We start from the raw sequence: 24,542 nt of genomic DNA on the forward strand, positions 1-24,542 counted from the left end.
TTGAAGGCATCAAGCTGAAGTTTAAAAGGGAGGGAGAAGTGTTTAAGTGAGGAAAGCTGTATAGCATTTAAATATTCTAGAAACTTGTTTTTTAATGTGCTAAGCAGTCTGATTAGCTGGGGTGGTAATTACACTCAAGCTCAAGTATTCTGGAAACAGAGGTCCCAAAATAAGTTGAGGAGAATCTGTCTGCTTAAATGTTTTTGGATCAAGTCTTTAACCAAAAAGACTTGCATTTTTCATGCAGTTTCAGGTTAGGCTGTTTGTGATCAGTCCAGGCTTGGTAACAAGATACTGACAAGACCCTGCAGTAAAACTCATTAAGGCAACTATTAATTCTTACCACTGAATGCTACTTTTATAGTGAATTTTGTTTCCTCTTCATTGCCAAAAGACAGGAATCTGGATGTTTAATTCCATAACTGACTTTTAAAATAGTCTTTCCTTTTTTAACATTATAGATAAGACACTTCAGTAACTATGATTAAGAATATGCATTCTCAGAAAGGAAACAGTAGAGAATTTCCATGATTTCTAACAGGCATATGAAGGATTTTTGGTTAGGGCAGCTGCCTGTACGAGAAAAATACACTAATTCCCTGAACTTCAGCTGGAATATCTCATGGCTGTAGAACAAAACCAGCTCAGTCATTAGGTTAATCTTACATTTCTGAGGCAGATTATTTTCCCAGTTTAGTAAGTGACTGACATAATAAATGTTCTTTGTGATTTCGTAGGAAATCCATGGCAAACCCAGGACCCACATCCCATTCCTTATGAGATTATTTTTGTAGCATTGCAGTTCAAGTACGCTTGATTTGGGTTTAGTAAGGCTTATTTTGTAATGCAGCGTACATCCTGTCAACTGCAAATTGATGCTGCGGCGCAGTTGCAGAGAATTACTTGTGCCTGAGAATTATTCTCCGCTATTAACTTTGAGATTTCTGATTCTTGTTTTCCTGAGATGAGACAGCTCTCTTCTGTGGTCAAACATTGGAGCCCCTAGGCACCTTTGGAGACTCAGTGCCAATCTAATGGTTTTGAGATCCGTTCTTTGGGCCATTTTTGCAAGAAATTATTGGAAAAATTGCTCTTTACATTGCAGCCGTGGAGGCAAAATGTTAAGAACAGTTTGTCCTCTGCTGACAAGCTAGTCTTGTGCTAATACTGTAACAGTAAGAAGATTATGCTGTGTTTTACAATTACATCATCTAGTACCAGTTTTTTTTACTCTTTAAGCAACTTTTGGTCCTTTTTCATAGGATGATTGCTTGTTTGGCTGTCTCTGTTTTGGAGAGAGCCTTTATTGGACCAGGCCTATTCTAGAAAATGGAAGGAATTCATGCATGGTCTCGGAATTAATTTGACTACTCCAAAGGGCAGAAGTTCTTTTTGGTACTAGGATTTCTTCATTTGGACTTCTAACCCTTTTTGCTGTTAGTGTGGAGACTGTTTAAGGGATCTTTGCTGCCTTCTAGGCATGTTGGTTCTTTTTTTAAATAGGTATTCGAGGATCCCTTTAAAAAGTAAGGTCTCACTGAAGTTCTAGCTTGTTTGGGTGTATTATTAACGTACAATCTTGGTGAATACTTACAACCTTCCATATAAAAATTACTACTATTACTTGATAACTTTATTCTCCAAAAATATTTTTTTCTGAAATACCATGATTCACAGTGTGAAACACTTATGGTTATCAAACTTACCCGTTTTTGCGCTTTTATGCAAGCATATTTGAAAAGAATATATCAAAACTGTCGGCACACAATGAGTGTAGTGAGAAGACATCAGCCTAATGGGGAACTTAATGCCCCCTAAAATGTCCCATATTCCCCAGCTATATCATCAAATTACATAGAAAATCATCGTTTTCTTATAAATTTTGCTTTCTTACTTTCTCCAAGGTGTTTTGAGTATACCAAAATCAAAGGAGGAACAATAATTTTTTTAATGAGCTGTATGTTACTGTAATGAACACTGACTTCTGATAAAAGTCAAAAACAACCAGATGATTTTAAATTAGGGGTCTTACGTTAGGTCTTGGAGCATTTTAAGATGTGAGATCTGTGTAATGAAACAATTGGCTTTTTTCTAGGTAGTGATACTTCACACACCCCTTAGGGTGCACCATCTGTTGCAGGGGTCTGATTCCTGCCTTGTTTTTACAGTCTTGGCTTTGCAAGGAGTTTTTAGCTTGGGTTATGGGGTTAGTTCCTCGCTAGGGGTAATGGGAGACTGCAGCGTATCTACACTCCTCGGTTTGGCAACCTTGTGTAAGATACTGGCACCTGTTCTCTTACTAAATTAGCTGAAAAAAGTGTTAGAGGAGTGCGTATGTCCAATTGCATTGTCCCTACTGAAGGACTGTTTGCTTATGATATGTGGTTGAGGTAGGCAACTGGTGTAATTTATCTGAATTTACAAATTGGGGAACTCAAGCCCAATGAGGGGGGCCAAATGCCTTGCTTTTATGCTTCCCTCTTAATTTAACTTTTTAACCTTAATGATCTGGCCAATAAATAAGACAGCAAGTCCTTAATTTATCTCACTGCATTTTGTCACCTTAGCAGATTATCTTGCAATCCATGGGTGCTGTTGTGCTTTCGAGTCCTATAAATCTGTTCCTCTGAGAGTTAAACTGATATAAAATTAATTTTAGGTGGAAAAGCAGTGCCGCCTTGTGAAATGGCATACTTCCCAATAACTGCAAAGGGTATCAGTAGATCTGTTAATGTTAGCCATCTGAAAACGCTTTTTAAAACTTCCCCCTACTTCTGTAAAATACAAAAGACATTGAGAAACAGGAATGAGAAGCAGAAGTGAACTAAAGTACGTAGGAAGAACCAAAATGCCTAAGTTGGGAAGGAAGCAAGGTAGTTTACAGGAGTGCGAGTCCAGGGTGATGTTTTCTGCAGTGGCTTAAAGTGAGTGTGAAATTGAAGAGGAAATTACAATCCGTGGGGTATGTTGAAAATAGACTTTTTATTCAAATGAGATTTGCAGACAAATGAAGAATCTAGGTATGAAGTTGAATCTGGCTAGAAAGGAGTGGAAAATAGAAGGGTGCTTAGCAGTTGTAAATTACTGTATGCAGTTAATATTACATTAAATTTGATAATGGGCTAATTGCCTGAATAAAAAAGATAATGATTTTCCTGATTTGGAGAAAATATTAAAGAATGAGTACCACAGATAAAGTTGTGTCGTACAATAAAACACAGTAAATACAGAAGGAGCAAAGAACACTGGATTGTCTGCCATCATTTGGAAAAAGGGTTGGAGTAGGTAGCTCATGCTTCCCCATTACATGATGAAGCTAGATGCTGTTACAGAAAATATGCTTGTATGTGGCAGGACCTAAACACTTAAGACAAGTTCTTGTTTTCTTGACTAGTGCTGAGCAAGGAGTGTGAAAGACATCTTCCTGGTGTTAGGTAGGAGGCCTTGGTGCTTTTAGTCAGATGTGCGTGCCTGTAGGAGTTTACAGGCACATTTTACAAAGTGGGGTGTGGAGTAGATGGTGCAGTTTGGGTGAAATTGGTAAGGACTGGTATCTCAGAATGACCATGTGAAGCTGTTTGATACAAAAAGTGAGCAGAAGGTAATACAGGAGCAAAACTGACTAAACAGGAAGGAATAGATCAAAATCTGTACAATTTTTTTTTTTTTTAAGTAACTAGTGATAATGTAGTCCTGTCTTGCTCTAACCAGGAAATACTTGTTGCCATCTACTAAACATGGTATGACCACAAACAGAAGGTGCTTATTAAAGAGGTCTTATGATCAATTGATTTTTAAATTGGCGTGTAAGAACTGCTTACACTTAGTAAAGAGTGGATATGTGAAAAGTGATTTGTGTAGGAAAGCATAACTACTGATTATATACCTAATATCAAATGCTGTTGGGGACAGTTGTCTTAAAGCATTCGTAGAGGAAACTTAATCATTTTGCACAGAAGGGATTGAGGAAATGGAACAAGGAAGAAAAGCTAGGGTGCTGCTGCTTTATGTGAGCTGTGTAAATGGGGAGCTTTACCCGTACAGCAAAGAGCAGTCAGTTCAGTAGACTGAGGCAGTACTCACAGGTAAAAAACTTGGAGATGCAGCAACTCTCTACTTCACCCCCAATTTCTAGGCAATTTTAAAAGGTCAGATCCACAGGGCAGTGAAGTAGCGGATAACTGAAGGTATCTCTCTCTTTGAAAAGCATGGAGTGTTCTTTTTATCATGACTTGGAAAGGGCTGTTTCTGCAGCCTTACCCGCTTTGCGCTAATCCGCAAGAGGGATTTGCAGTAACAGGACTCAGTTTGTCAGGAGGGAAAATAGCAGTGCAAGTAATAACAGGAGGTAGGTTTGGTGTTTAAACATAACTGCAAATCTGAATTACTTTTTTTTTTTAAAGTTTGTTCTGGAAAGGGAGCAAACTGCACAAACAAAATGAGAATAGATAGCAACAGAATGAAATAGATGGTAAAGAAAGGGGAAATAAGCTTGAGAAATTGCATCTTCCTTTTTATAATCCAGATTGAAGACAAAGGGAAGAAAAAAGAGAAGTATATGTGACATCAGAAATAACTGAGATAGTGAGTGAAACAGTGATTGCAATTCAGTTCCATTCTCCAACTAGAAAAATCATTTAACAGTTTTGTCACCACAGCGTTTTTTTTAAGGCTGCCTAAAAATAAATATTTCTCTGTAGACCCTCCAACTAGTCTCTTGATAATGGTGCCTGAAATTTATGTTTGCTTTTCAAAGTATTGACATTAATAAAGTGCCTCGCTGCAGGACCAAGAGACCAACATATTCTGTGAGGGAGTAGAGGCAATTGCTAGTCCTAAAGACTTGTCTGGATGTAGAAATAAATTCAAATTGCACTAAGGTGTAAATTAAAGCACAATAGCTATTTTTTACTAACTCCATCTCTGATCTCTCTTATTTCTTAGTGAAGTTCTTGTTCTTCTGTACACTGGAGTAGATATTTAGGAATTAGGTGGGGTAGATAGTTCTTTAATTTTCCTAACTATATTAGCAGCAAAGTTATGTTTCTTTACTGCAATGCATTAACCTTTACTGTAAACTTCTAGATCGATCCATTTACTGTAAGTTTGTTCAGCAGTGTTGTCCAGATTCTCAGTCCTTGTATTACTGCAGTTCTAGAATGCAGACAATTTGCTGATAGCTAAGATACTATAGTAATGTATTCTTCTGGATTAATTTTTTTCCTGATCCATCTGAAAATTAAAGGTATTGGGTTTTTTGTTTAATAGATTGAACAAAAAGACATCTTCCACTTGCAGGGTTTTTTTTAATTGGTAATGACTTGTTTACATAGGTTTTTTTTAATTAAGAATGATCTAACTCCATTTCAGCTGGGGCATATGTTGCTCTGTCTTCAGAGTAGCATTTCACAATTTCTTCGTTCGCACTCTTGTCTGAAAAGACTTATGCTTTGAGCTGCCCCCTCTCCACCTGCTGCAGGCACAGCCAGGTTCCTCCCTTTCTCGAGCTTCCTGATAAATCTAGTTTTATGCTCACAGTTTTGGAAATAGTATTCTTGAGTCTTCAGTCATGTCTATTTTTTTTCTTTTTACAATTAGTCAGATGGGGGAGATGTTCGTGTAGAGATCTCTGTAGGCTGCTGCCTCTGAGAGAAGAAAGGTTGGTAGACTATGTTGACCTCATGTGCTTTGGTTAATTGTTCCTGAAGGCTATTAAAGGCTCGGGGTTGTGAGGCTGTAATGACAATTTTCAAGAAGTTAGGGAGTGAGGAGCAACCATGCTCATTGCTGGCTGTTCTTGCAGCAGCTCTAGCTCTGCCACTGGCCTGTCCCAATCTCCCACTGCACCTTGGCTCCTTACGAAAAATGCTGCCCCTTCATTTACTAGTGATCACTTTTCCTGTAGGCAGAGCTGCCTTTTGCTGGCTTTTTTTTTTTTTTCTTTAGCAGAAAATGTTGATGTGGCCCAGAATTTTGCTATAGAACATTAACATTTTCACTAGCTGCCCAGTAAGTGCCTGTTGTCATATTTATATCTGTAGGATATTAACTGGTAATTGGGTTTGCCAAATAGGTCCTGTTCATTAGCTTCAACAATAGTCTTAGTTACTGAAAAGTTGATTTATTCTTAAATACTTTGAGCAAATTCAAAGTATATCTAAATATGAATACAAATATATGATAGTGTACATGATAGGCCACTATTTTGTTAATAAGGAAACAACTGTGAAACCTGAAAGATGATTGTGACCAGGAAGCAGACAGCAAAATGGTGCTTTTTTTTTTGGCTCTACATTGTAGCCATCTATGGCAGCTGCGACTGCATCCTGTAGGGAGACTGTTTCTCAAGTGATGATGTATCTATGGAAACAACATTATTTTAAAGTTTTTATGTAATGCCATGGTTGTGGAAGCTCTAGAAGTAATACATGTAATAGTAGTTGGAGGCATTTCATTTAGAACAATTTTAATGAAGTTTTCAAATCCCATTGTATGGCAGACTTTGAAATTGAGATGAGTAACCATGTGAATGTGAAAAATTACACCATATTGAATGAAAATAGTTAGAATATCATCTTACTAAACTTTGAGAAAATGAGTTCTCCCATACTGGGTGTACTATATTTCTTTCTTGCCATCTTTACTTAATATCAAGATATAAGCTGTATTTTCACAAGGAATGTTAAAGCTCCGAATGAAGACTGCAGAAAAACAGAATAATTCAATCCTTATCTGGTACAAATTATAGTAAAATTATATATTACAGAAATTACATCTGCATGTATATGCTAACTTTTTTAAATATAAGATTTCATTGGTTAAGCCTTGGAATATCTCGCACAAATGAAATACGTGCTTTGTTCGGCATATGTAAGATAAGCTTTACATCCAGTTATCTAGGCAATTGTAATTCAGCCTCCTTGGGTTAATGACCACACACAAGTGCAATGTTAGTCCTGGATTTCTTCACGTACTTGAACAGAGCTTGGTTTGCCTGGTTGCAAAAGTAATTGCTGTTATTTGACCTGTAGGAAAACGAGTTTTTCATGTTAAGTGCTCGCGCAGTTAGTCACTGACTGGAAGCCTCAGCAAATAGCAAAAGGCTGAGTGTGCTAAAGATAGAAGAATGAATTAGCGTGTTGTGCTCCCTTGAGCCTTCAAAGATTGCATTTCTTTGAGGCAGTCCGAGATGTTTGAACTGCTATGGTCCAAGCAGTATTTATTCTGCAAACAGAGAGCAAACATCTCTCCAGCCAGCCCTAACCTATATTTCCAAACCAGGTAGAGAAATGTGAATGTTTTATTATACCTATAGCTCTATACTAGTAGAGACCCAAATTACTTCCCACTGGACTTGACTATGGGTCGTTGATTCTTTTACCCTAGTAATCAAGAAGTTAAAAAAAAAAGGCAGATGGACAACACAAATGGATTCAGTGATGACAAATTGTGTAGTCTGGTTTTATTATTTTATGTTTAAAATATTAACTTCTTAATTACCTAATACCTAGTCACCTGTGTGAATAAACATAGGTCTCTAACAGTGAGCTCCCTTCAGTTAATAAACAAAAGCCATACTTCCAAATACATACATGTGTGCTCTGGTTGTAATTTTGTACTCTGAAACATACGTTGTATGTGTGGTTTTTAAAAAAAATTAAAATATGTTGCATACATGGTAGTATTTATAATGAAACCAGATTTTAGGAAATAGTAGTTCTAAAAATACCAGTCACTATGAACTAAATCCTCGGAAAGTTAACACCAGCAGTGCCATGGTGTTTTCTCCTCTCCCAGCCTGTCCCTCATCAGCTGGTGCAGTCTGCCAGTGGCGTGTGGTGTTTCTCTTCAGGTCCCTCTTCCCAAAAAAATTCCGAAAAACATTGGAGAGCAGTGCAGGGGCGGTGGGGAGGGGAGAGGGCAAGAAGATTTAGCTCACTCAAGGGAGAGCTGGAGGCAGTGGATAAGGGAACATTAGATTTTATGCTTGAGAAAATGATTTTTTTTTTTTTCCTTGGAAGATAACCACTGAAAAAGGAGAGAGAGTTGAGATCTAGAAATAGATGAGGCCCAGAAGAAGGAAATGAGAGTCATGGCAGAAAAAGCCGCGCAGATCCTGAAGTACCATGTGCTGACCGTGCTTCCTTAGGAGCTTGTTCGAAACCAAGAAACACTGAAAAGGTTTAAAGAAAACAAGCAAACTTTTTTGTGTTGTATGTTTCCTGACAACTGCAAGTAGTCTTAAGTCCCTAGATGAATAAAATCACTTGCTTTGCATAATCATGAATGATACATATGTGTTTTAATAAGTCTATTAAAAAGGGTGAAGTGCAATGTGTAGTTCATGGATTAAATTTTGCCCTTGAATGTTTGCGAAGTTCATTTTTGGGAAGCACGTTGTGTATTCTGGGAAGAAATTTTACCCTGTTATAAATTCATCTTGTACAAAGCTGATGCAATTTCCTATTGGAGCATCACATTTAAAGTTACTCTTTCCACAGAACAGGTGGAATTTCTCATTGTCACAGGGAGAGGAAGGCAAGGTCAGATGTGTTTTACTACAGGAGTGTCCAAGCTGGCCAGACTAGGTGGTCTTTGTATAGCCTTCACGGATGGGGGGAGATACTCATATGTACCAGTTTTACCTTAGAGTGACAATATGCCTAAGCTCATTCTGTGGGTGATGGGTTCATGGTGGAGATGCTCCTATATGTTAGCCTCTGTAGAGTAACACTTACCTCTTAAATTAAAGCAATCAGAATAGGAATACAGGCAGCATTAGAAATTGAAGGATAATTTTTTTAAAAGATCTATAGTTTGCTTTGTTGTGTTTGTTTTAAGGACAAAAATACAGTATTGTCAATCCTTTAATGCTTGTCCATGTCTAATCACTGCCTGTTCCTGTGTCTGTAATAGGAAAAACAAGAAATGTAGCAGAAATGTGTGATGGTGCGTCCTGGAGGCAGTGCGTGCCCTCCCTGGTGATGGGCTCCCCCATCCCTGTGGCATCCCTGTGGTGTCCCTGTGCCAGGGCTGCCAGGATGTTTGCTGGGGAGCGCTGAGCCAAGAAACGCAAACAAATTCCTGCAGAAATAGCTGCTCTTCCTGCTGGCTCAGGGGGCTTGGTAAAAACTCTCCAGTGAGAGAGACCCAGTAAGCGTGGGCCAATATTGCTTTTTCTTTTCCTTTATTTTTAACAAATCCTGCCAATCGCCAACCTCCTAACTTCGTTGGTACCAAGATTTCTGAATTTTCAGGTACGGATATCAAACCACTTGTGTGGATTTAACAAATGCATAACACTGACTTGAAGTCCAGATGTGGACAGCGGCTTCTCATATATCTGATAGTTCACATAGAAAATGTTTTGTTCTTTGAGTCGTAACACATGCAAATAAAGAATATAGCTTTTTTTCCTTTAGCAAAATGTTTTACTTTTCAAGCTCTTTGGCTATTAGAAGTGCGTGTAGTCTAATTGATAAGTACTCCTTGTGCTCAGTCTTCTTGATGTTGCTTGGTGACAGTGGTGCCATGCGCTAATAAAACTGCTCTAGGAAACAATTAAGTGGGATTACTGTGCACTGACTTGATGCCGTGTACAATTACTGAGGTCAGTCTGGGTCACTCATGCTGAGTAATGGTTGTCATTGGGCTTTTGGGTGGCAAGGGGGGGAGATGCGCTAAGCAGGCAGACAGCATTCACAGCCCTGTCGGCTACCTCTAGGAACTGCTGTTGGCATAGTCACTCAAGGCGGGTGCGCAGAACACTTTTTTACGTGGCTCAACCTGGAAGGCATGCCGATTTTTGCCCTGCCTGCTTATAGCCTTTCATTCTGAGCTTTTGAAAAATATTTTTGGCTTGTCCTTGAATAACTACAAGCTGATGTCTTTTGTCAGTGGCAAAGCCATGGATTAATTTTATTTAATTTTCACAAAAAAAGGATTTATACGATCTCCTGGAGGTTCACTCTTTTTTTAAAAGAAAAAAAGTTTGTGTTCATCTTACTGAAGATTTTACTTGAGTAGGTACGAGGGAGAAGAGTGCAGGCAGCTGTGCTCTGTGCTAGCCATACAAACCAAGGTCCGTTTGTTCTTTTCCACTTGGTGACCAAGGATAAAAGGAGTTTACAGGGGGTGGGAGGCATGGACTGAGAGCTCTTGCTCTTTAGTGAGAGATTAATCCTTTTCATCGTATTCTAAGAGGTGCAGAGAAACCTGAGAAGTTACTGTCAAAAAAGAGTGAAGTAAAAATGGGAGATGTCTGGTTTGGACTTTACGGTGGAGGAGAAATTTAAAACATAAGTTATTTTCCTTCAACTAGGAATAGGGCAGGGTCAGACCTCTTAATTTGTGTCCACAAGAGGCTTCCATCTACACGACCATACAACTACTACGATAAGTGCTTTTTAAAAGGTTGAGAGATTGTGCTCTTCTCACACAAAGCTGTGGCAAGGTGGCAGTGGGGTACATACCCGGATCTGAGGGCGCGTTGGGCCCGCGTGCCTTGCGGCAGAGGTTGGAGGTGTTCCCCTGGCATGGACATCCCGCCTCTGGACTTGCTGTAGTTCAGTGTTATTTCAGAGCAGTGTTATTTCTGTAATCGGTCATTTCTCTGGTCAGCACTCCTTTAACTGAACAGTTTGCAGAAAGACTTTGTGAAAATTCTGTGTGCAAGACATAATTAGGCTTAACTCCCTGCAAACCCTGATTTTTTTAAATCATTTTGACCAGGGCAAGATGCTGCTCCAGTTCAAAAGCGGTACAGGCACAAGGGTCCGGTCTGCCACGTATGCCATTCAAGTTTTTCTGCAAAACTTGTTTGAATTCTCTCATTTTTGATTGATCTTGTTCTGGATTGAGAGCAATGGGGATACTCTTTGGGACCCTGACCCTAATGTTTAGGGGTCTTGGAAGACGGCATGTTGCAGGAGTGTAGAAACTTGGGGAAACAGCAGATCAGAAAGGCAGTGCATGATGCAGTACAGGACATCTTATTTATTTGAGGCCTTCTGCAGATGAGACGGTGTTTCCTAACGCTTCCGTGAAAAATCATCTCGTGCTTTAGAATGAGAATGATATAAAAATGGTGTCATTAATACCCGGTGCAAAAGGGTGCTGCTTGCTGCCTACCGCGTGATCCCTGGGGGAAAAGGAAAGGCTTTCAGAACTGCTCCTGTGGCTCTCGTGTTGCGCGCCGAGAAAAAAAGCTGTGAATCCCCTAAATAAGCAAAGAGCAATGAGATTTAAAAGGGAGGTTTGATGCTTTAAAAAAACGCAACACAGCATAACAAATCCTTATTTCATTAAAGGCCCTTTATTCCAATGCAGATAAGCATTTTCTAGAGGCATTGTAGGTTTTCCTTGTTTCTTCAGGGTGTCTCTCTACAGCTTGCCTAATACGTTAGCGTAACCGGTGCCAATAAATAAATGAAGGGTGCCACTCTGCCCTCTGCATCTGTCTCCTGCTTTTCTGTGTCTTATCTGAAAGGCAACCTGTTACTTCGAGATTAGGTTTCACCCTCTACCCTTGCGGTGTGCGTGCGGTCTGAATGGAGCGAGTGCCGAGACGTGAGCGTGGTTGGGTCCCTCCTGGCAGGGAGCACCAGGGCTGGGGGCGCCTGCCAAAAACCAGATTCACTGTGGTTTATTGTTCCCTTATTCAGCATCAGCATGTTACAGCACAGTGTACTTTGAGAAATAAATATTCAAATATAATGCATTTATTAGCCTACTAGCTTTGTAAGTATGGTATTTTACCCTTAATTCACTAAAGCCTGATCTAGAAGCTTTGGTATCTAAGTCAATATATGCACGTAAGGCAACAGAGTACCTTAAAATAAGAAGCTAAGTCTGGGTGTCCAACCCAGAATACAGGAAAGGAACTTCACCTACTGATACCTAAGTTTTGGCCCTAATGAAAAATAAATAAAAATTAAAACCCACTTCTTTTCTAAGCAAAGTACATTATTTTTGTATGTTTAATTATATTTTTGCAACATTATGTGGTGTTACAATGTAATTAGCTTAAGCAGCCAAAGTACAAACTGGAATGCTATAGTACTGTATGAAGAATATATTCCTACTATTCTAAAATAGTTTCTTAAGTGATTTGTTTTTTTCTGCTTCCCTATAGATTAAAGCAAAAAATTATGACAAAGTGGAAAAGGTGAGTCCTATCAATATATGTAATATATGTCTATAGCAAGAACAAGTATCTCGTGATTAGGCTAAAGCAGATTGAAAAGAACTGTAGCTGTCATTGAATGTGCTATTCAAAACCACAGCTCAGAAGTGAGGCTAATGTCAATTTGCTGTTGCTACCAAGCTGTAATCAGTGAAGCGTGCAGAGGAATTTCTCTGCTTAATTCTCTCCAGTTCCCTTGTGTAGCACGGAGGTGCTTTAGTCAAAAGGAAGAGTAGTTTAACTTACTCTTTCTTACAAATCTCAATCATAATTACAAAGATTATTTTAATTCATACTGTATAGCTTTAAAAGTAGAAACCTAATTTCTGTATCTGGAATCCTGATCACGTCTTCTTGATGTATTAAACAGTTATTTCAGCGATGCCTTATGAAGGTTTTACACATTGATTTATGGAAATGTTACCTTTCCTATGTACGAGAAACCAAGGGGAAGCTACCTAGTTACAAGTAAGTTAACAGAGTTGCTCTGAATTATTCTAGTTTTACGGTGAATCTCTTCTTGATTTTTGTTTAGGGGCTGGGGAGGAACCTGGGTAGCAAACCTGCCTGGGGAACTTCTGGTGGTAGGGTGTTGAGGGGATAATATATAACCTGCATTTAGAAAACATTCTCTTTAAAGTTTCTTTAATTGAGCTTGCTGGGTACAATTGCTTCCTTAGTCTGGACCCCTGTAATGAGGTGGGACAGGAGCAGGGGAGTCGCTGGCGTATCTGTGCCCGTTCCCTGCAGAGGCGGAGGGTGCTTGAGCCAGTCCGAAACGCGCTTCGTCCTCTCTTGGCACCTTCTGCCCTCCTCCCCCTTAGTGCCCTGCTTAGAGTCTCCACAAAATTCAGCATTCATTCCAGCTGAGGCACTATATTTGACTAGGAATAGGAAATAGCTCAGGAATTAAAGTTTCAGAAGGCATAAAAAGGCATAAAAATCAAGGTATCAGAATTTTAGGATGCATTAATCATCTTCATCCCTTTTCATTTACTGCATTTTGCTTTTTTATAATCCTGCAGACTGGGTTTAAAGCTTTTTATTCCTGCTTCAGGTTTCAAAATACATCAGTACCTTTCAGCACCTATAAACTGTTTCTTTCCCAGCCCACCATAATTCCTTTGTATTATAACTGGCAAGATAACTAATGCATTAACAGAAAACCAGATTTTTTAAAATTTATTTTTCAAGACTGGTCTGAAACCATTTTTAAAAGTACCAGCACGCCCCCCTCCCCCCCCCCCAATCTTTTTATCTCGTTTAACTTTCCTCTATTTTTCCTGCTAAGATGGTCAAGGAGATAGTAAGGTACTGAAAGGTGTTTGAATAAAGGAAACTGGAAGAAAGGTGGGAGAGAGAAAAAGCTGGTTTTGTTGAACCTTGACCAAGGAAATCCTGTGTGAACATTTTAAACTTGGGCAAAAATACTTTGATTTGGGGAGGGATATGAAATCATGTGAAAGATTTTGGCCAGTTTCCACACAGGGGAGCTACTCCGAATTGCCCCAGCCTTTTGGTGTTCCTGGAGGCTTACAACAAAGTTTGGGGAATTCTGGGGAAAAAATAAAGCAGCTGTGGCTACATCTGTCAGCTAAATAATTTTCATAAAAAATAAACAACCCCTAAATGCTGAATTTAAAGCTGTCTGAGTGCCAATTTTTATTCTTAGCTGTTGAACGATACTTTTCATACCTCAATGTTTGTTTAGAATTTGCTGCACAAAAGAATACTCTTCAATAAAGAATTTTTTTAAATACTAAAGACTTGCTCTATGGTCTTTGTGGTTTTTTTTTTTCCTCAGAGAAAAAATGGCTCAGGCATATGATTTTGCTCTGGATAAGATTGGCATGGAAATCATGTCATACCAGGTATGTTTGTTTATCAAAAAACATTTTATTTCTTACTTTGTAAGTAATACAACTAAACATTGGTTTCACTATATGTAATATTTTTTCTCACATAGATCTGGGTGGATTACATCAATTTTTTGAAGGGCGTGTAAGTATCTTAAAAGAATTTTTTTAAGCTCAGTTAATGTAATGTTGATGTTCATACCAGTTATGACCTGTAATAGCTGATGTTAATCTCTCTCCCCACTATTTAGAGAAGCAGTAGGATCTTATGCAGAAAACCAGAGGATAACAGCTGTCCGTAGGGTTTACCAGCGTGGTTGCGTGAATCCAATGATAAACATAGAACAGCTCTGGAGAGATTATAACAAATACGAAGAGGTAATTAAGAAAATTAAATTTGTTTGTGACATTTAAAAAAAAAATAGGTTGTATAATTAAGTATGGTGCCCAAATTGTATCCACTAAATAATTACATGTAAAAGAGATGACCGGCAGTATAAACACATTTTGCCTGTGCAGTATGCACCAAGACCTGTGGCAAAACTGTACAGGTACCTCAGTGATAATTATTTTTTATTTTAAAGGCTTTCTGTAGGATACATATAACTGTCCCATTGCCCTGTTGGCCCAGTAGAATTGCTGGTGAATTAGAAATCACTGGTATCAATGGTAGAGAATATATTTAATGGAAGCTAGAGCAGAGCAGCTGGCAATGAGGGCTTGCTTCCCCAAGGAGGCACTCCCCTCCTTCCAGTTAGAGTTCAACAGGGTGAAATGGCATTCAGCTATGATGGTTTGGACTTCCTTCATGGTATTAAGTTACATGGTCTCAAGTACATATAAAATGTTCCTCACCATCCTTTACCTGAAGCCATTACAGCATCAATTCGGGTGAGTCTGCAACCACACTGTCTGAATTCAGCAAGTGTACCTCACCCCCCTGACCTTGCACGCTAATTTGTAGCACCTTTACAACGTATTTGTAACCATGTTTGGTAATGGCTTGTTAACCTGTCCCCATCAGCAGAGGTGAGAAGGCAGAACTGAGAGCAGATGCCCTCCCGCTCGGCACCGTCAGGCAGGGGTGCTCGTTCAGCACCGTCCCTTGCCTGGCATTTTGCTCCCGGGGTTGTGGATGCCAGTGTGCTGGGGGTCAGCTGTGCGCTGAGCAGGAAAGAAGGGACAATTTATCTTCCCTTGTTGCTAATTACGCAAGTTGTAGGATTGGTGACCTGACGCTAATTGGGCTGCTGTGCTTAGCCAGCGGGAGGACCTGCAGGCATCCACAGGCACGAGCGTGTACTGCGCCCCGCCGGTGTTCAGGGTTACCACAGATAGCCTGCTGACCACCAGGGAAGGTACCCAGTGACGGGCCTTCTCCTGCGCAAGAAAATCCCCAGTACAACTTCCCAGTAAACCTCCTCTTCCCCTCCCACACAGCAAATGAAGGCTGTCACTGCTGGTTCCTACTGCTGTCGTCAATAGGTAGGGAGGCTGTCAAAACAAAAGCTGAAACCTGTCCTACGTTCATTCTGTATCTGCTAGCTGAGGCAGCCCTGGCTGACACCCGTAACACAACCCAGCACCTCGGGCTGCTCAGGGTTGCTGGAAGCTGAGGGCCAGCACTTTGCTCGGACATGGGTTTCTGCGTGTCCTGTTCTGGCTAGGCTGGCCTCCAGGGAAAGGGCCGATGGATACAGGTGTCCGGGCACGGGGAAGGAAATGCCCCTCACCAGAAGGGCCCTTTGAGGGGGGAGCGATTCCCCACATCGGTAGCCCAACAACACAGAGATCACATGCAGGTCTCGGTACGAAAGGTTCCTGGCTATTCACCACAATTCAAATACTCTCAAGCTTCCCTTTAGCTCAGCTGGTAGCCACCGGGTAGTGGTATCAGCCAGTCAGTCACCAGTATCTTTAATTAAACAAATGGTCCGAAATGGCAACACCCCTAGTGAGACAGAGAAGTGACAACCTTTGGCTGGCAGAGCCGCACGAGTGCACCTCACAGGGCTGGGAGCACATCCTGGGAGAACACGGCTGCGTCCTCAGCCCGCTCCTGCGTTAAACGGGGCATTGCTGGGTTTGTGCGCTCGCTGGCCCAGATAGCGATCCGAGCCAGCACCCTGCGAGAGTCCAGACGGTACCTTGCTTCTGCAATGAGTCGGTACCCGGCTCGGGTGCCTGTTTGGAATAGGACTGAAAGCTGTGCTCACCTTCCTCAAGTCCTGCTGAGCCACGCCAGCAAAATCCCCCCTGACACAGGCACGAACAAAAGGGCGGTTGCTTGTCCTGCCATAAGAGCAGTTCTTTGAGATTTTGTTCATGCCTGGGACCCCATGACGAGGCCTGTGTTGCCAATGCCGAGATGTGGGTTGTGCCCTGGGGCCTAGCTGCCCCAAATCCCCTGCTGCTCTTGCTCAGCAGAGCGGCAGGGCCCTCTGCACATGGGTGGAGTGCTGGGGGTGTCCCTCTGCAGAGACAGGTCTCCAGTCTCTCAGCTAATGAAAGTTTATGTATGGCAGGGTGTGTGCTGAATATAGCCTCATCTAAAAGCTGTCGGTTACTTCAGGAACAGAGGAGAAGGCAGAGCTTCGAGGTCAATCTCTGTTATTACTTGTCCAAGAAAGCCAAATTGCTCATACTCTGTCTGAGTCTTCACCTGGTGAGGAGCCGGCAGGGCAGCAGTGAGGCAGGGAGCTGTGACTCTGACCAGGCACGGACCAGAATGGGAAAGGAAAAATGTAAATCACAAACACATTCCTTCCCCCAGCAGCTTTATGTAAAGGTCACTGTGTTTTGAAAGCTGTGATTAAAAATATACTGAGGTGCTTCAGTTGATTTTTAGTAGTGAGTTTGTTCTCTGATGCACAAGTTCTTGCCCGTGTGTTTATTAGGAGAAATGCAGAACCTTTCGAGATCAGTAAAATAACTTTGTCCTTCTTGCTCGCCTTTGCATCCCCTTTCAAGCTCTTTTCTGTATGAAATGAGATTCAGTATTTCCAAAGTGAAATTGTGCATTCCCAATTCCTTTTTTTCCCCCTTTTCCAGGGCATCAATATTCACTTAGCTAAGAAGATGATTGAAGACAGGAGTAGAGATTATATGAACGCACGACGTGTAGCAAAGGTACAACCTTGTGTTGACTTTTCTTTGTTCTCTTGTACTTTACAAACTAGCATTAAACTTGGTTCTTCTTTTCAAATAAAAGTGTGTGTGAGGCTAAGAAGGTTGGTATGCTAAAATACTTGTATCGGTTTTATAAAGCATAACCTACAATAAGGGTTTAATGTGCTTAAATCTGCCATTCAAAACATTGCTTCTGTTTCAGGAGTATGAGACAGTGATGAAAGGCCTGGACCGCAATGCTCCCTCTGTCCCCCCCCAAAATACCCCACAAGAGGCTCAGCAGGTAGACATGTGGAAGAAATATATCCAGTGGGAAAAGAGCAACCCACTGCGTACAGAAGATCAAACTCTTATAACAAAAAGAGGTAATTGGATATTGCGCCAGGACATGTAGAATTGTGTTCCTTAGCTCCGTTAATGTGTTACTGTGGTGTAAGTAATGATGTGGTTAGTGTTCAGGGATAACTCTGGAGCAGAAGTTGATCACATTTCTTGAATTGTATGGGTGGGTTTTTTTTAAACTACTCCTTAATTTTTGCTCAAGCCAAGCTGAAAGTAATTCATGGATTCTGGGGGACAGCGCTATAGTCGTGTGCCACTGAACTTACGTTGGAGGTCATGAAACAGGGGGTCACAGCCCGATTTTATGGCTGATGTCCTTGAGTGAGTTCTGCTTCTTCCTCTGTGGAGGAGGTAGGTTTTAGCCACTGGTTATGATTCATAGAGTTCCTGGCACTATTCAAGAACTGCAGTTGTGATCGTTGTTTTTAAAGCCAATTAGTGTTAATGTTGTCTGGTTTATTTGCTGGGTTTTGTATTGCATACTTCCGTTGTGCGAGATGGTACCATTTCTGCGATAATATACACAGAGTCTTTCTTACGTTTTTTTCCCCCCAGTTATGTTTGCCTACGAGCAATGCCTTTTGGTTCTGGGACATCACCCAGATATCTGGTATGAAGCTGCACAGTACCTCGAGCAATCTAGTAAACTGCTAGCTGAAAAAGGGGTAAGCAGATTGCCAGTGCTTTTTTCTTACTTCATTGCTTGTGGTGGACTGTCAATTTTTCCTCAAGTACGTAAGAACTGAGGGGGGTATGAAAAATATTTAGCACCATAATTTGCATCATGTTCAGAATTTTAAAATTGGGGCTATTTTAAGAAATAAAAATATTTGTGTTTGAGGTAAGAATTATGAAAAACTATTTCAGTGTTGGCCAGTTTTAGGTCTGGGGGGTTTATTGTGGCCTGATTTTGTGATTCCTTAAGTACTGGGGAGATGATTATCTCTTTATTGGAGCACTGCATGGAAGCTCACTGGGACTTTTCACACACAAAAGATATTCCATAGCTTGGCCTTCATTGTCACAGATGCTGAACAATTATATTATCATACTTATTTTATAACAGGACATGAACAATGCTAAACTTTTCAGTGATGAGGCTGCTAATATTTATGAAAGAGCGATCAGCACTTTATTAAAGAAGAATATGCTTCTTTATTTTGCATATGCAGATTATGAAGAGGTGAGCAAAAATAGTGATGTACTGACGTCAAAACCCAAAGACATCTCTCATCAATACTGTCATTTACTGATTCTTCTAGCCTTAACTGCATTCAGTGTTTCTGAGACTAAGCTGACAAAATGGAGAGGAGAAGCCCATAGTATGAGTTACAAAATTTTTGACAATTTACTGTCTTTCTGCTTTAATACTGACTACATTTTTCAAACTACTGTGAAGTTTAAAGGCTGATAGATTTACATTTACCGGAGCATCAGCTTTGTCACTTTCAAAATGGGGATAAAGAACACCTTTCCTATCTAATTCTTGGGGGCTTGATGTTTGTATTTGCATGGCTGTGAGGGAAGACGGGAGGCACCCTATGCCGCTTGAGGAGTCTCTTTAGCCAGGCTACCACCACATGCACAGCCTCCGTAATGAGCAGTGCCGCGACAGTGGATGGTTTTGCGCGTGAGCCCTCGGGAGTAAAGGCCATTTCCCACTGATCAGATGAGGACTGCCGAATCCTCTGCAGGATTTATTTTGCTCGCTTATCATAACACGGAAAAGCCTTTGCAGGAAGATCCTGAGGACAACAGGAAAAAAAACCCTTTGCCCTTAAAAGAAAAAGCCTTCCTTGGCTTTCAGTGCAGCCTCTCGTATCCTAAGCGTAATGGCAATTTGAAATTTTTAAGGCTGCACGATACAACTTGGAGGGCTGCGGCTGGCAGGGAACAGAATGGATTATTTGAAACACATAGGTTGGAGAATAAAGGTGGTGGTTTTCCTGCTGTCTGCATGTTACTTTTAGACGGAGGTAAAGGAGACAGTCGTCTTACCCCAAACACCCACAATGGCAGTTCTGCTGCAGTATTGCTGAATTAGAGACAGACTTCAGAGATTCTTGAAAAGCATTTATGTAAGCACTAGTGAGAAATTAATGTGGGAAGCAAAGAAATGACTGCACAAGACAAAAAATGCATCCGAGTAAAGGGACTGACATACATAGTGTTCCACTGGGGAAAAAAGGAAACAGAAAAATTTTAGGTTTTTCTTCAGATTGATTTTTGCATTCTCCCAGGTGGTTTGTAGTAGCATCACTGAGCAATCTGTGTTTCCTGTTTATTTACTTAGAGTCGAATGAAGTATGAGAAAGTACACAGCATATATAACCGACTCCTGGCTATTGAAGACATTGACCCCACTCTGGTAAGATGATCCTTCAGCTTGTCCACCTTTGCGTGAGTGGTCACGCGAGTACACTCAAAGAATGGGGAAGTACTCACAGGCGTTCACTGGGTCACAGGGGTGATGGAGCAGGTGGAGTACTGAGATGACAGAATTAGATTAAATTTTCAGCAAGGTTTATAATTAGAGCTTTTAATCCACTTAGATACACTAAGTTGTGCGCTTTCCTTCTCTGTCTCTTTTGGAGAATCTCTTAAAATAAGCAATAATAACATAGAAGACATTAAAGATACCGTGACGCAGCTCGTAAGAATCAGTGTATGCTTTGTTGGCTCAACTAGAACTGGACTTTGCCTCCCCTTAGCTGATCAGAAGCATGTTGCCTTTGTTCATTGTTCTCCCTACACAGAAATACATCGTACTGTGTACACGTAGCTTGCAAATAAATTTGTAATACACCGTATAAGTATCAGAGTATTGCTGTACATATGCTTAAGTTATATAGCAAACACCATGGCCTGTAGTGCTAGCTGTGCTTGTACTGAACAAATGGTGTGAGGCAGTTACCTGCCCTCAAAAAGTTGCTTGGTTTGTAAATAGATACAACAAAGCATGAGAAGGAAGAAGGTCTGAGGTTTAAATGAAACAGGTCAGCATCAGAGGAAAGGTATCCATTTACTGACATGTTCTATTCATTAGACACAGATCATAACACCTCCCAAACACACATTTTCTGAGAGAAACTGCCTACCAGTTCCTCCTATTTGAGGAGTGCTGTTATCTGTGGTCTAATTCAGAGTGGAGGAAAGTTAAATCCCAAAGAAACGCAAGTCACAAAGCAACCCCTGAATTAAATAGCACATTCATTATTTCCTTGACGGGGTATAAATATTTGCAGACAGGATGATTCGTATCTTGGATTGTATAATGTATGGTAAAATGCTTCGTCGAGCCTTTCGACTGTTCTTTAGCCTTCTGGATGTCTTAACTTTATTGGAAAGTTACTGTTTTTACAGTATGCCTCTAGTTCTCTGAAGGCACCAGCTTAGGTAAATTACATTCATCTACCTCCCTGCCCTTCCTTAAAAAAATCTGTGTATTAACTATTGTCATTTCAGGGGATTGGTCTTAGGTATATTCCATTTTTTAAAAAAAAGTATATAAAAAGCTTTGCCTCTATTTATAGCAACACAGCATAGAGGCACAACAGAGTCTTGTTTCTGTTGTGACTTATTAGTTGTATGTTGTGGGTAAAGATTATTTCAGATATAGTCAAAACCTTTCTTATACCCTTGTATTCTTTGTTAGCACTGACTACATAAATATTAATATGTACCTTAGGTTTATATCCAATATATGAAATTTGCAAGGCGAGCAGAAGGCATAAAATCTGGAAGAATGATATTTAAGAAAGCAAGAGAAGATGCCCGGACCCGCCATCACGTCTATGTTACAGCAGCTTTAATGGAGTATTATTGTAGTAAGGTAATCATACATGCTTAGTTTGATTTTAAAGAAGTGTCAGGAGGGTCCGTAGCTCACTGAAGCCAGTAACTTTTTTTTTTTTTTTTTTAAATGTTTTCAGGATAAGTCTGTGGCCTTTAAGATTTTTGAGCTAGGGCTGAAAAAATACGGGGACATTCCAGAATATGTGCTGGCATATATCGACTACCTTTCTCACCTTAATGGTAAGCTTTAATCTTTGAGAGCTCTAATGAAGCATTGATGTGCCTTCTCTGTGAGTTTAGGTTCAGGCCAAGTTCTTTGTATTTTAGTTTTAATTCTCCTTGAAGAGCAATGAAATCTCTTCATAAACATCGGCAATTAATTTGGAAAAACCCCCCTGCTGTTTTGTTCTTACTGAAGTTCCAGAAGTGCATTGACATTAGATCTTGATTCTGCTGAATAGAGGAGTGTGGACTTTCTAAATTGCAACTCACTTGCATTCCAACAGTTTTACAGCATCTGCTATGAACAGTGGGGAGTACGCTGAGAAATCTAAATCCTGAGGAAAAAGGATAGGAGGTTGACATCAGCATGAGAGGAGGATGGGTTAGTTGGGCCCTACTAGGATTAATTGAAACTCGTTCTCCCCAAACAGATGAGACAAGCAAGATCTAAAAGCAGTATTGTGAATATCAGTCCTGCTTGGAAGCTGCTGGGGAGCTGGTCTGCAACAGGAAGAGCAGGGCCACGGGCAAGGCACTGGGGGCACGAGGGGCTGGGAAGGCGGTGGCAGTGGCAGGAGGTCTCTGTGGGATTCCCTGATGCAGGAGTTAATAGTGATGTTACAAGAAACCCGAGCTGCTGTGGGGAGCAGGGGCTGACAGAGACCTTTGCGTGGAACTGCCCTGGTCCGTGTTCCACGCAGATTTCTTCAGTATTCAATACTCTAGCTCAGTATTTGTAGTGTAACAACACAGAGGAGCAGCATAATTCGGGTTTTACTACGAATTGCTAGCTCAGTTTTGAGAGCCAGCCTCCACGTTGCTGGTGTGAGTGGTGGCTGCAGGTAGTCGGGCTGCTGGATCTTCTGAACCTCCCAGTGCGTTCTGTAGGCAGCAGGCACATCGGTCTCTCCTGCCAGACTCTGCAGTACCTTTTTTTTTTCAGGCTCTGAAAGTTTGAACAGATTTAGAGCTTTTTTTTCTCCTGTGAGCTGTAAACAGTTTTTTTTCAAGTCAAAGTATATTTAATTTTGCAAGAAATTACTTTAGGTCTACATGAATATTTGCAATGCCTTTCCATAGATTGCCATCAGAAAAACTTATCTTAAAACTTGCCAGCGTACTGCTCTGTCTTAGCAACACAGCAGGCTTTACGGAAACACAAGCAAACTGATCACTGAACTCCTGTAAATGGAAGATGTGGTAAAATACAGTGAGAGCGACAGGGCAGAAGCTCGCAGCTTTAAGAACAAAACCACCAACCACTCCGTTCCCCCAGCTGGCAACGTGCAAAGGCTGACTGTTTATTGGGAACCAGGTCTAGTAATTTTGGGAGGACTTCTGAGGAGTATACGAGTGTATTAATATTGCCCTAATTTAAAAGGGAAGTAATTAATTGAAAGGCCAAATTTAAAATTACCGCGATATGCCACTGTGATAATTAAAGACAGAAATAAGCAGAGATCCTGAAGAGATGCCAAGCAATAGCTGTACCGTTACAAAAGAACCTGTATTAGGATTGGTTTGTTGCTTTCCACAAAAATAGACGTTCAAATAACAAATTCACAGTAGAATTTAACATTGGTAAAGTTTTATGTAGGCGGTCAGATTTTTCTTCTACTTACTGAAATTCAAGTGCAGGTATCAGAATGTCAGCCTTATATTTAATTCAATGTACACATTTCTTTGAATGGACATGATTTTAAATTGCCTTTAATATATTTTACTCAGTGTGATTTTTCTTTTTTCTTTCTATTTTTAAAGAGGACAATAATACAAGAGTTTTGTTTGAACGTGTTTTAACTTCAGGGAGCCTTCCACCTGAGAAATCTGGGTATGTCTGCAAAAGCAGTTTCACTACACTAAAAAAGATACATAACCCCTTTCAACTACAAACATCCCAAAGAAATTAGAAAAATGAACAGCAGGACAAAATTTAGGTACAGATGTTCCTTCCCCTCTTCATGCTGTCTAAAATAGCAACAACTGTGACAGATTTGTGAAAGTCCCTATCCTGCTTGCAGTGAAATTTGTTAATTTATTGACTTTAAAACCTGGTTGACGCAGGACTGTTGAGGCTAGAGCGCAAAACCCTCCTGCGCAGCAAGGACTCCCTGGTGTGAGCAGGTGGTGTGGCTAATGGCACGTATCGCTCACCAGAGAGATGCTTTAGATGGATGGGGAGAGGGAGCTGAGAGCATCTGCCAGGAGCGTTACGTTAGAGAAGGTGAGTCAGGAATTTATGGAGGAGAATGCTGAACAACTCCCAGACAACTGAAAATAAAACAGGGAAAGAACCAGAAAAGACTTGGATTAACCACTCACCGCCACTTTTTCATTACCGCTTCTTAAATTTATTTCTCTGAAAAAAATGCTTACCAAACCCTTTGCAGTCCAAGTGTTTACCATTGTTCTTCTGGTAGACATAGGCATCAAAACACTGCACTGCTGTGCACGTTCATTCTGTGCTTTAATTCTGATCTCCCATGAGAAGTATTTTTATGTCCATTTTAAAAGCGAGAAAAAAGAATTTAAAAGCTGAATCTTCTTCAAAGGTGAACTCCAGAGCTAAAATGAAAGTTTGAATCAAGTCCAGAAATATGGTCAGATATTGCTTAAGTGATGTATGAGATTTTCCGCAGAGAAATAAGCAGTGACTATATATATTTTGGGCCATGTAAAACTCTGAAGTGCTGCCTGTTGTGTTACAGGATATTGATCTTGCCCGCTAGAATATGCTAGTCTATGCAGATGAACTAAATCATAATCTATGTTGAAAAGTCCTTCACTATCAGGATCAGAGTGAAATTCTGTGTAGCGGGATGAATAAAGTCTTATTTGTGCATCTTATGATGCACTGATGATAAAAGCTTGCCTCAAATGCTGAGGTCATTTACACCAGTAATGCTTTCCTTTCCATAATGAAGTCCTTATGATCCACTAGCTTGAAAGCTTTTACAGAAATATAAAAGGCACTGGGAAGGTAATGCATGTTACAGATGCATCTGAAGTAAATA

At 40.5% G+C, this 24,542-nt stretch overlaps 1 protein-coding gene across 1 annotated transcript in view; it reads left to right on the top strand.

Annotated features, from left to right (window-relative positions):
- CSTF3 (cleavage stimulation factor subunit 3) overlaps window positions 1-24,542 on the top strand; it is a 107,062-nt gene that overhangs the window by 76,558 nt on the left and 5,962 nt on the right. Inside the window, exons 4-16 of the mRNA XM_035902319.1 lie at window positions 12,134-12,166; window positions 12,555-12,652; window positions 13,989-14,055; window positions 14,151-14,185; window positions 14,292-14,418; window positions 17,092-17,169; window positions 17,372-17,534; window positions 18,067-18,176; window positions 18,578-18,694; window positions 19,805-19,879; window positions 21,200-21,343; window positions 21,444-21,546; window positions 23,290-23,359. Of these exons, the coding sequence (XP_035758212.1) occupies window positions 12,134-12,166; window positions 12,555-12,652; window positions 13,989-14,055; window positions 14,151-14,185; window positions 14,292-14,418; window positions 17,092-17,169; window positions 17,372-17,534; window positions 18,067-18,176; window positions 18,578-18,694; window positions 19,805-19,879; window positions 21,200-21,343; window positions 21,444-21,546; window positions 23,290-23,359 (1,220 nt within the window). The remainder of the gene's footprint in view (window positions 1-12,133; window positions 12,167-12,554; window positions 12,653-13,988; window positions 14,056-14,150; window positions 14,186-14,291; window positions 14,419-17,091; window positions 17,170-17,371; window positions 17,535-18,066; window positions 18,177-18,577; window positions 18,695-19,804; window positions 19,880-21,199; window positions 21,344-21,443; window positions 21,547-23,289; window positions 23,360-24,542) is intronic.

Source organism: Egretta garzetta, unplaced genomic scaffold, assembly GCF_000687185.1.
Source record: "Egretta garzetta isolate BGI_Z169 unplaced genomic scaffold, ASM68718v1 scaffold509, whole genome shotgun sequence".
Classification (NCBI taxonomy): domain Eukaryota; kingdom Metazoa; phylum Chordata; class Aves; order Pelecaniformes; family Ardeidae; genus Egretta; species Egretta garzetta.